At 37.5% G+C, this 11,337-nt stretch overlaps 3 protein-coding genes across 3 annotated transcripts in view; all 3 read right to left on the bottom strand.

The window, feature by feature from the left end:
- The window catches only part of LOC104782689, a 7,889-nt gene extending 3,358 nt beyond the window's left edge, over window positions 1-4,531 (bottom strand). The window contains exons 1-7 of the mRNA XM_010507694.2: window positions 4,037-4,531; window positions 3,378-3,710; window positions 3,041-3,300; window positions 2,605-2,746; window positions 757-1,125; window positions 513-644; window positions 287-415 (exon numbers count right to left, since the gene is read on the bottom strand). Coding sequence (XP_010505996.1) covers window positions 287-415; window positions 513-644; window positions 757-1,125; window positions 2,605-2,746; window positions 3,041-3,300; window positions 3,378-3,710; window positions 4,037-4,150 — 1,479 coding nt within the window. The 5' untranslated portion in view covers window positions 4,151-4,531. The remainder of the gene's footprint in view (window positions 1-286; window positions 416-512; window positions 645-756; window positions 1,126-2,604; window positions 2,747-3,040; window positions 3,301-3,377; window positions 3,711-4,036) is intronic.
- Window positions 5,740-8,408, bottom strand: LOC104782690 (probable protein kinase At2g41970). Its single transcript, XM_010507695.1, has 8 exons — window positions 8,173-8,408; window positions 7,829-7,988; window positions 7,469-7,722; window positions 7,128-7,254; window positions 6,771-7,044; window positions 6,552-6,684; window positions 6,374-6,460; window positions 5,740-6,075 (listed from the first exon to the last, which is right to left on the bottom strand). The coding sequence occupies exons 2-8, from the start codon at window positions 7,923-7,925 to the stop codon at window positions 5,950-5,952; spliced, it is 1,098 nt and encodes a 365-aa protein (XP_010505997.1). The 5' UTR covers window positions 7,926-7,988; window positions 8,173-8,408; the 3' UTR covers window positions 5,740-5,949.
- On the bottom strand, window positions 8,746-10,894 carry LOC104782691 (putative E3 ubiquitin-protein ligase SINAT1). The gene is made up of 4 exons (XM_010507697.2): window positions 10,650-10,894; window positions 10,176-10,486; window positions 9,593-9,979; window positions 8,746-9,381 (listed from the first exon to the last, which is right to left on the bottom strand). The coding sequence occupies exons 2-4, from the start codon at window positions 10,383-10,385 to the stop codon at window positions 9,061-9,063; spliced, it is 918 nt and encodes a 305-aa protein (XP_010505999.1). The 5' UTR covers window positions 10,386-10,486; window positions 10,650-10,894; the 3' UTR covers window positions 8,746-9,060.

Raw genomic sequence — 11,337 nt, forward strand, 5'->3', positions numbered from 1 at the left:
TCTTCTTCCCTCGACATATTTGGCAGTATTGCTTTATCACTAAATTTTGGATTCTTCTGCTCTTTTTCTCGTTCTTTTTCCTTCAACCTCTCCTTTCTACGAAGTTTTTTCTCCCTTTCTTTAATTCGTTTCCTTTCTTTTCGCTCCTCTTCTTCACGCTTCTCTTTCTCTTCTTCCTCTAGAAGTTTTTCCTGCAAATGTTGAGATGATGGAGTTGTGGGACAGATAAAAGCGTAAGTGTGTTGTTAAATTGCGTAGATTGACTGAATGCGGCGAACAAACAAACCTGCTTCTCCAAGGTGACAATTTCCTTGCAGGCAATATGAACACGTTGCTCTAATAGTTTTGATGAAAGGCAGACAAATATACTGTGTGCATTTTGACGGGCTGTACCTTCCCTAAATGCCTTTTCAACCTAAGATATTACCACGCAAAGATAAAAATGAATACACCTAAATACAGCATAAAAAAACAATGAATGGAAGGTGTACTTAGAGGAAGCTATAACAAACCTGCTCCTTGAAAATAACCGTTGCAGCATCTAGAAGAAACTCTCGAGCAAGTTCTGGACTCTTAGCATGCTTTTGTGGACGCAAGCACTCACCATCAAGCTCATTCCCATCTTTGTCTATCATGACTTCATCCTTATAAATCATTGGAAACACAATGATATTATTTTAACAAGGGGATATAATATCTGCAAAGTTGTAAATATTTGAAGGTTTTGGGCCGCAAAGCTTATGAATCTTCAGTTACCTCTTCTTCCTCAGCCTCTTCAGCATGCTCAAAAAACATTCGAATGCATTCCCCTCTTTTAATTGAAACAAAGCCATCCCCAACCACAAGCCTGGAGTGAACGCATTGTTGGCCTCTCAATGCATGGGCTTTGACGGATATCTCGGAGGAGCGGCCATTTTTTTTAAATGCCCTAAGAGTAATGTAACATTCGTGTAATCCACGAAGATCTATGCCCTTGACTTGGGCACTCCGATCGTTGCCAACATATTTGAACTCGAGGATATCAGATTCACCTTCTCCAGTTCCAATAGCCCACTCGAATTGATGATATCCAGCATTCTCTGTAAAATATTGACTCCAATCTGCTCGGACAGAATCAACGTCCACCTGAGAAAATGCAATTACACTTCTGATTCTACCTTCCAATATAAGCCTCTCCCAGATATATTGATAAATTTACTCTTTAAAATCAAAGCTCTTGTAGTATAGGATAAAGGAATCTACAAAGTAAGAGGAAATGATTAAGAAAGATAAAAGACCTGATACTGAAAGGCTGTATCGGCAACACAAAACCATTCGGTACATCTTGGCTCTCTCTGCATTCGTTTAAGCTCCTTAAGTTCTTTAAATTCCCGATTAACATTTTTTCTGCAGTCTCTACAAAACTTTTTGCAGTTGAATCTGTAGTTTGAAAGGTCAACATGTTATTAAGGAAAGGAAAAGAAGTCACAAGACAACGAAAAGAAGAGAAGGAGAACATAACAGCTAAGTAATGCATACAATGACTTGATAGGCACAACCCAAAGTCGAAAATACTGAATCCCTAATCATTATCTAACTTAAAATATGGTCAGGATCATATCGAAATACTTTTTTAACTGAACGTGTGACAGAACATCCAAGAATTTTGAATCAGCAAATAAACAAACCTGTCATTTAGTCTTTCCACGAAATCCTCTTCTTTCATTCTCAAAAGTGACAATCGACTTTCCTCTTCAAGTGCAGACCAAAAATCCACTAATGTATCACAAGAGAGCCTGGTGGTATGCAAAGCACATGTTTCTCTAGTTCCATGACCTTTACCATAACCAGCAATCCCCTGACTTAGCCAAACCCGACCTCCGCCACCACAAGCATCGGGATAAAGCAACTCACGTTCCCTCTCTCGAGCATGGGCACTTTCAAACACCTGCTAGAGCTAATAGATTAGCTAGGTTAAACTGTACCAAACAAACCAAGAATAGGGAAACCATGGATGAAACTTACAGTTTGAAGCCCTTTGAAAGATTTGGCATACAAAAAGCAGTCCTGAAGTGTGAGAGATCCCTCACGTGTAGTGCTGAGACCTCCCCAGNTCAGCCTCTTCAGCATGCTCAAAAAACATTCGAATGCATTCCCCTCTTTTAATTGAAACAAAGCCATCCCCAACCACAAGCCTGGAGTGAACGCATTGTTGGCCTCTCAATGCATGGGCTTTGACGGATATCTCGGAGGAGCGGCCATTTTTTTTAAATGCCCTAAGAGTAATGTAACATTCGTGTAATCCACGAAGATCTATGCCCTTGACTTGGGCACTCCGATCGTTGCCAACATATTTGAACTCGAGGATATCAGATTCACCCTCTCCAGTTCCAATAGCCCACTCGAATTGATGATATCCAGCATTCTCTGTAAAATATTGACTCCAATCTGCTCGGACAGAATCAACGTCCACCTGAGAAAATGCAATTACACTTCTGATTCTACCTTCCAATATAAGCCTCTCCCAGGTATATTGACAAATTTACTCTTTAAAATCAAAGCTCTTGTAGTATAGGAAATAGGAATCTACAAAGTAAGAGGAAAAGGTTAAGAAAGATAAAAGACCTGATACTGAAAGGCTGTATCGGCAACACAAAACCAGTCGGTACATCTTGGTTCTCTCTGCATTCGTTTAAGTTCCTTAAGTTCTTTAAATTCCCGAATAACATTTCTTCTGCAGTCTCTACAAAACTTTTTGCAGTTGAATCTGTAGTTTGAAAGGTCAACATGTTATTAAGGAAAGGAAAAGAAGTCACAAGTCAATGAAAAGAAGAGAAGGAGAACATAACAACTAAGTAATGCATACAATGACTTGACAGGCACATCCCAAAAGTCGAAAATACTGAATCCCTAATCATTATCTAATTTAAAATATGGTCATTTAAGTAGTACGGATTCCTAATACACCACCCTAGTCGGAGAACAAGATCATATCGAAATACTTTTTTAACTGAACGTGTGACAGAACATCCAAGAATTTTGAATCAGCAAATAAACAAACCTGTCATTTAGTCTTTCCACGAAATCCTCTTCTTTCATTCTCAAAAGTGACAATCGACTTTCCTCTTCAAGTGCAGACCAAAAATCCACTAATGTATCACAAGAGAGCCTGGTGGTATGCAAAGCACATGTTTCTCTAGTTCCATGACCTTTACCATAACCAGCAATCCCCTGACTTAGCCAAACCCGACCTCCGCCACCACAAGCATCGGGATAAAGCAACTCACGTTCCCTCTCTCGAGCATGGGCACTTTCAAACACCTGCTAGAGCTAATAGATTAGCTAGGTTAAACTGTACCAAACAAACCAAGAATAGGGAAACCATGGATGAAACTTACAGTTTGAAGCCCTTTGAAAGATTTGGCATACAAAAAGCAGTCCTGAAGTGTGAGAGATCCCTCACGTGTAGTGCTGAGACCTCCCCAGCGATGAATAGCAGGGTTCTGGTATGCAACCGTATATCTCTTACTGGCAGCTGATTTACCGTCGGTTTGATCTTTTAATACTTTCCGTTGAGCGGCCCTCCCACTTGCAACAATCTGCGAGAAACCTTCCTTCAGCAGGCGGTGGCATCTGGAACAGCACATATTCTTGCGAGCTTGCTCAAACAAAACCTGCTTATCAATCCTAAGGAGCTCCTCCCTAGCTTTCGGCGACAGCTCACTCCAGAACTGTAACACGAAGTTCATATAAAAATGGGGTTTGGAGTATAGTAAATCATAAGAAAAACGTGAACGCATACACGGTTTAATAAACGAGCATTATAGCCAGAGTATAGAATATGTTAAACAAGATATACAAAAACTAAGACCCAATAATCAAAACCACCAAAGGCTGAATCAAGAGAAACATATCTAGCAAATCAATCACAAGTAACCTAAAAACAAATCATCAAGCAAAAGACTAGGCAACGATCCAATCTGGGCTAAATTCAACGTAAGAACAAAAAAAATCCAGAGAATCGAATCGGAAGAAGAAGAAGAAGAAGAAGAAGTACCTTTTGCAACTGATCGTAGCTAACTCCATCGAAATCGTCAGACCAAAACCTAGAAGAGTAATGCTCATTTCTCTGTGCTAAACCCGGCATCGTTTTACACTTATCTTTGTTCATCAACCAAATGATTCCATAATCCTTTCTCCTCTCACACGGAAGCGTCGCGAAAACTTAAAACCTCAGGAAACCTAATAAAAAAGAGAGCGACTCCGTTCCGATTGAATTCTTCTCGAATCGTGACAACGAAATCAATCCAAAATCGAATCGGGAATAAGCGTTCGATCGAGATCTGTATGTAAGTAAATGGATAATCCGAATTTAAAAATTAAAACCCGGATTACGTCAAATACGAATCCTGAAACGAAGGAAATCGAATCAAGGAAATTGAATTTGGGATTGGGAAAGAGACGCGAAACAGGAGGGTTCGTCGGGGCGATGACGACGAGATTCGCAGCTGAGTTTTATATATTACTGCTGCTGGGTATCAAAAGAGGAGGAGAAGGAGACGGGTTTGTTATTATTATTATAAATAAAATTAAAAAAAAAAACACAAAGTTAGAAAAGAAAAAAAAAACCTAAAATGTGCTTTACTGTTATTTACTTTCTTTACATTCTGGTAAAAAGTGAAACAAATCTACTCATTTTTATTATAATTTTTAATGCCGATATTTAATATTTTTTAACAAAAAAAAATCCCAATGTGTCTCTCTCCTTTTTCCCTCATTTTCTTTTTCTTCCCCCCCCAATTCGAATAAATAAATAAAATCATTTTTCTTTTTATATTTTTAAAAATATAAAGTTGTGGTGGTGAGTTAAAAAAAAAAAAAAAAAAAAAGAGTTGTGGTGAATGTGGTTTGTTTGGGACTTCAGCTTCATATGGGTTTACTTGTTTAGTGAACTAGTGGGTCAATGTGTGGAACTGTGGATGTCGTCATTGTGTTGTTTATTCATGCTTCTGAGATATATAACACGATTGAAACTTAATAATATTTACTAAAGTTCATATTAAATTCACAATCTTGATATATATAAAAAAAGAAGATAAAAGTATTTTTTTTGGTTGAAATTTTTGATATGCAGAGTGGTAAAAAGAAGTTTCCAGTGTTGGTAACTGAATCGAATGAGAGAAAATGGAAAGATGACTCCCACAAGAATTGAAATGTGTACATTTGGCAAACCAAAAAGTAAGATTGGGGAATAAGATAAACGAATCAAAGAAAGATGCAATTTATGACATTTGTCTCTCTTTACACAAAATGGTTAAACGTATTTAAGATACCTTAATTTCTGATATTATAATCAGATACTAATAATTGTGAAGTTAATTACCGACATAGACATCTTGTTCTCTATCCCACAATATAGTAAACCTATTATTCTAAAAAATATACATTCTTAAATATAGAATCTGATTATCTTTATATATATATATATATATGTGACCATTTTCTATGTATATTTAAGTAATTATCCAAAATTAGGTCAACGGATTAGATGTATCCAATCTACATAAATCTCTATAAATAAAAAAATTCTTGACAAGAGAAGTAATTTAAAAACTAAAAGAAAATTTTAATGGATTATACTTCATTATAATCTCTCACACAAAAAAAAATATATTTAAGTAAAAATTAATGAAGAAAAAAAAAATCTAACATTTTTCTTGAATTTTAAAATCTCACAACTAATTTAATATTCTTGCATTGACTCCTCAAAAAGTGAGAGTTTTGATTTAAGGCTTAGATACAACAACCAAGAACGAAAGGTGTTTAAAACCAGTGAAAATTATAAGTTACATTCAATAAAATAACAACATCTTATAACCATTCATCATAATTATTCGAATAGAGAAGAGAGAAAAATAGCCATACCAACAACAACAACAAAAGGAAGAGTAATGATGGTAAACTGGTTATTTAGGAAGTAGAATCAGGACCAGCCGGCTTAGAGTTAAGAAGAGGCTGAAGTGCCTTGACAACGATGGTCATGTTTGGTCGAAAATCTGCCTCGTACTGAACACACAAGGCCGCCACCGCTGCCAACTGTTCGACCACCCAAGAAAATAATTCAGTATTACAAAACTAAACCAAAAGGGTCATATATCCTATGTCCTCAACTTAAGATTGCAATGTCACTAGCTTTCAATATGAGACGCATAACTAATATCTAAATGTACTCGGACATTTGGTTACCATGAGAACTACAAAAACCGATCTCTAGGATAACTAGGTATTTCATGCTTACAAGTTAAAGGCCTATAAGTCATAAAACCAATATTATCAAACCAATAAAGACAACGGTTCATATATATATATATATCAAAAGAAATATAGAACGGACCTTCGCGACTGCTTTGGGAGGGAAGTCATTGTTAAGCTTCGGATCTATACATTGTTTCACTTTGTCTTCACTTAGTCTTGGAGTTGCCTATATAACAAGAAGACAAAAGTAAGAGGGCTTAATAAGGATAAATATGGAATCCTTCGAACATATAATATATGTTAATATGTGTACGTACCCAAGTAACAAGACTTTGTTGACCTTTAGGCATGGTATGATCTACGGGTTTTCTTCCTGTCAAGAGCTCCAATAGCACAACACCAAAACTATACACATCACTCTTCTGCGTTATTTGTCCTGTCATTGCATACCTAAGACAATAACACTCTTACGTCATCAAGAACCATCCGATTGTTACGTTTTAAGCAAATGAATTGATTGGTTTATGGTATAATACTCTGGAGCGTGATAGCCGAACGTTCCCAAAACACGAGTAGAGTGAAGCCTAGCCGCGGTATCGGAGGAAGCATTGGTCAAGTTGAAATCAGCCATTTTGGCCACAAAGTCATCAAACAACAAGACATTGCTCGACCTCACGTCCCTGTGGACTATTGGTGGCTGGACCTTCTCGTGAAGGAACTCAAGCCCTTTGGCTGCTCCGTATGCGATCTTCACCCTTTGGTTCCAGTTCAGAACTGGTCCTGGTTCAGCCCCTTGCACTCCCTTTCTCCCTAAAGATTCATTCGATTGATCCATATATATATCACATACGATACACTATAACATATGAGTTGTGAAAGTTGAAATTACGTACCATGTAGTACATCGTGTAAAGAACCTTTGGTTGCAAACTGGTAGATGAGAATGCGGTTATTTGCCTCCAAGCAGTACCCAAGCAACTCCACAAAATGGTCGTTTTTGAGCCGAGATACCACCGATAACTTGCCATTTAAAATAGAAGCTGGTTAGATTAGCAAATACCAGTAGTTTTATCTAAACAGAGAGAGAAAAAAAATCGGTTTTAACCTAATAGGGAACACAATGGTATATGCTTTAAATATTTTAGCCTAATGGTATATGATCCTCGGACCTCGGCCAGAAGGGACTGATTCGGGAAATGAGCTGAACGATAAGTTTTGTAGTATGTAAGTGTACCTGTGAGGTGAAATCGGAGTCGGGTCCTTCAGAAGAGCTAGCATCAAGTTTCTTAATAGCAACAGCTTCTCCCTTAAACTTGCCGCAGAAGACACGTCCATAAGAACCTTCACCAATGAGTGCCTTGTTGCCGAAGTTACCCGCCATTCTGTTCAACTCATCCAATGCAACAGAAGGAATCTCTATGGGCAAAACCTTTGCAGGAGCTCCTGGTCTCGCTGCGTTTGGATTCCTCGGTTCCCCTCTATTCCCACCTATTTCGCACACACGCAGAAACGCAGAACCCAAATGCTCGTGGTGTTAAACTCGGAACATAAAAATGTATGTTAAGGAACGGGTGAGGAAAATTAGGGCACTCACCGCCAAAATTGGGATTCCCGGCTTTGTTAGGAGGGGCTGCATACTGGTTTGCGGGCGGACCGGCGGGGTCCTCATCCGCACCACTGCAACAGAACATATCTTCAGATCTTTTGCCAACACGGGTTTTGTCTTATTGTTCTGTTTCGGTCAATGTCTTTATCTGTTGAAAACATAAGAAAATGTATATCATCAACATGCACATGTTTCCCTTGTTTTAAAATCTAAAAATTCGTTTGTTTATAGAAAAAAAAAGCGAGTTTTGAAACAACAATTTGCAGAACATATTCCAGATCATATCAAGATTGTGAAAAATCTTCGAGAATCAAAACATTATGATTGGTTACCTCGATTCTGCCATTGAATCAATCCAAGAAAATGACGATGATGTAGAGAGTGAATGCTTCAGAAAACCCTCAAAGGAAGGATCCGTATAATCTCAAAAATTTGAATAATGTCGGGGAAAAATAAAATTAGCGAGCCTGAAAGTTTTAGAAATCTGGAAAAAAAGGAGTTTGAGAAAAAGAAGAAAAAAAATTAATGTTGTTAGAATGAATATTGTAAGTCTCTCTGTGTTCCCTGTTTCGCGATAAAGTCGGGAGCAAAAAAAAACACATTCGCTTAATAGTTTTGTTATTTAAATATAACCATTACCAACGTAGGATAATGTTAAGTAGCCTTCACGTCTTGCACGTCCTCTCCGAACCATACTACTACCCGCCTATCTTTGTAATCAATCATTCACATTCCTAAATTCTGACCCATCATTTAGTTGGAAATTCATAATTTATCAGTTTGGTACGTAGAAAAATAATGCTTGGCAAATGAAAAAGTCTCTTAAATCCAAACATTTCTCATGTTCATTATCCTGAACCATATGGTATGATATTGAAAAAAGAAACCATTGATCCAAGAACAAATAAGATCTATCTTTATTTTATTTCCAACAAAACCAAAATTACAAGGCAAAGGTTGTAATATTGCAAACCGTAAAATATTTTTTTCAACCAATCATGGGATAATTTTCATCTCATAGTTATTGAAAAAGAAAGTTGAAGAAAAAACAAAAAAACTGGAATTTCAACTCCTCCCATATGACCAAGAAGCTCTCTCAAGGCTGTTATGTACAACTCATCCGTTTAGATTCAATCAAAATCATCAGAGCTTATTTCTTTATTCTCTTCTTTATTTCCCATTTTGCTTTGGTATCATGACTCATTACTATCACCATTAGCTTATTCTTCTTTCCAAATCCGTCCAGTGACTCGCAACTTGAGTTCTTCTTTGTCACTGCCAGAGAAGTACAGAGCCAAGTTTCTAGGAATGATGAGTCCGTCTTGACTATCACGGACTTTCCTGTGACTGTCTCGGATGCTTCTTGGTATCCCTTGCCATGTCAGTTTACGGCTGTGAGCTCCAACTTCCAAGCTGTAACTGAATTTCTTAGCCTCGTTCTCGTCTCCCATGAACCGTAGAAACGCCATGTACACTGGTGCCATCCCGAGCTGAAACGCCTCAAAGTGTAAGCAGAACTGTCTTCCGAAACAGTTGAAGACCTAAATAGCATCAAATACATTATGATTCAATTCAAGTAGTGAAAGTGCAAGTTCCTTCTCTTATATCTTAAAGATGTGGCAAACAGTATGTGACATGGACGATGGATTCCAAAATCATGACGAGATATGACGAGTGAAAGGGCTATTACGCCAAATTCAATTTAACAATGAGTAGAGAGCTATAAGGGGGAATGTATAAATATAGAATTACCGTAAGCATCCATGTAGCATTCTCGACCTCGTGCGGATTTGCCTTCACATAACGATGGTTGAATGTGCACCCATCATGCATATCAACTTTATGATCATCTTTGAGGTGGTCAACAAGTGTTTGAATATCACCCGTCACTGAACACTCAGAACCAGCGTAAGGACAGTTGTAGGATCGAAACCTGCAATGCTGCTCGTGCTTGAGCTTGCTGTAGTATGGGAAAATGTCATGGCACCCTAAAATTTGGTACCGGCATGGAACTTCCAATGATTCCGCAACCTTCTCAAGAGCCAAGCATCTTATGTTACCAAGCTCGTAGCGGCATGTAGGGCATGTGTTTTGCACTCTCAGTTTGCAGCTTGAACACAATGTGTGGCCATTTGGGCACTATGGGAAACAAACATAGATGTCAACATTAAATAAAGGAGGAACAAAGAACAAAAATCGCAAACAGGAACTAGAAGTAAAAAAGCAATGTTTCATTTCTTCTGGAACAATCACAAACACATTTTTGATTATAGATCTACTACCAAATTAAGGAATGAACCATACTTTACAGATCAAAGAAAGAAAAGAGGCACACCTGATAAATTGGAGGATACATAAGATTTGTACAAACCAGACATTCAAGGAGCTCATATACACCATTGCTCGAGTGGAATTTTCCAATGGAGCCACTACCTGATTTTGCTGGTTTGTTATTAGCCTCAACCTTTGCCATCTTAACCTCATAATCCAAGCCTGTTGAGTTAGATTCTAGGGCTTCTTTCAATGCACTGCCACCAGGAGCCATGGAGAGTTCCAACCTACCCAAATTTCTAATAACTATAACATAAAAGTGCCCTGCTCCTCTCTTGTTGCAGATGATATATACTCCTTTGGATCTTTGTTCTTCTGCAGGAAAAGAATTGATGGCCAAAAGTAAGTTTATATACATCATGAGGAAATGTTAACAATTACCAAAAACCTCGAAAATTTACGAAAGGAAATGTTATCCTAGCCAATCAGGTAACATGTTAGTTCAAAAATTGGAGAAAAGCAGGTTAGAAGTAGTTACCCGGTGCACTAGATCAAGTTCCTTTTCTTTATATCCGGAACAAGGGATCAATAATCTCTAAGCAGTACACCATACTGCAGCAACTCCAGTCATATAGGGTAGGTACAAGCATATAAAACGTAGCAGCCACTTCGTTTGGAGAATAAATTAGCCTTGGAAACTATTGTGATTAAGCTCATTCCCACTTCCCTGCAGTCCGTTTAGATTTCTTCACAATTCCTTTCGAAATGAAACAGTAATGTAACAAGTTAGGCTTTAATAGTAGTAGTATCTTGGTTATTCGCAAATTCAAAGAGAAAATATAAACAATGCTAAAACTAAAAGCTTAAAATTCCAATGTTTACAACTGATTTAGTAGTAACAATCACAGGCTATCAAACATCTAAATTAGAGTAATCAAATGGAATAATCGCAGGCTAATCAAGAAAGAGATTTAATATGAAATACAAACAGACAAGCATCAGAATGAATATTGTTGAACTAACAATGACACAAAGTTCAACCTCAGGATCTCAAACATGGACGAAAACAAAAAAAAACTCAAAAAGGGCAAATTTTTAAAATTTTGAAATCAGATAGAAGAAGTTGTTGGTTAAGACCAAAGTGAAGCTGAATTTGATTTTAAATTGAGAAAAGGAACAGAACCGGATCCGAGAATTTCCCATGGCAAGATTCATCACAAGAATAA

The sequence above is a fragment of the Camelina sativa genome, chromosome 4, assembly GCF_000633955.1.
Source record: "Camelina sativa cultivar DH55 chromosome 4, Cs, whole genome shotgun sequence".
In the NCBI taxonomy this organism is placed as follows: domain Eukaryota; kingdom Viridiplantae; phylum Streptophyta; class Magnoliopsida; order Brassicales; family Brassicaceae; genus Camelina; species Camelina sativa.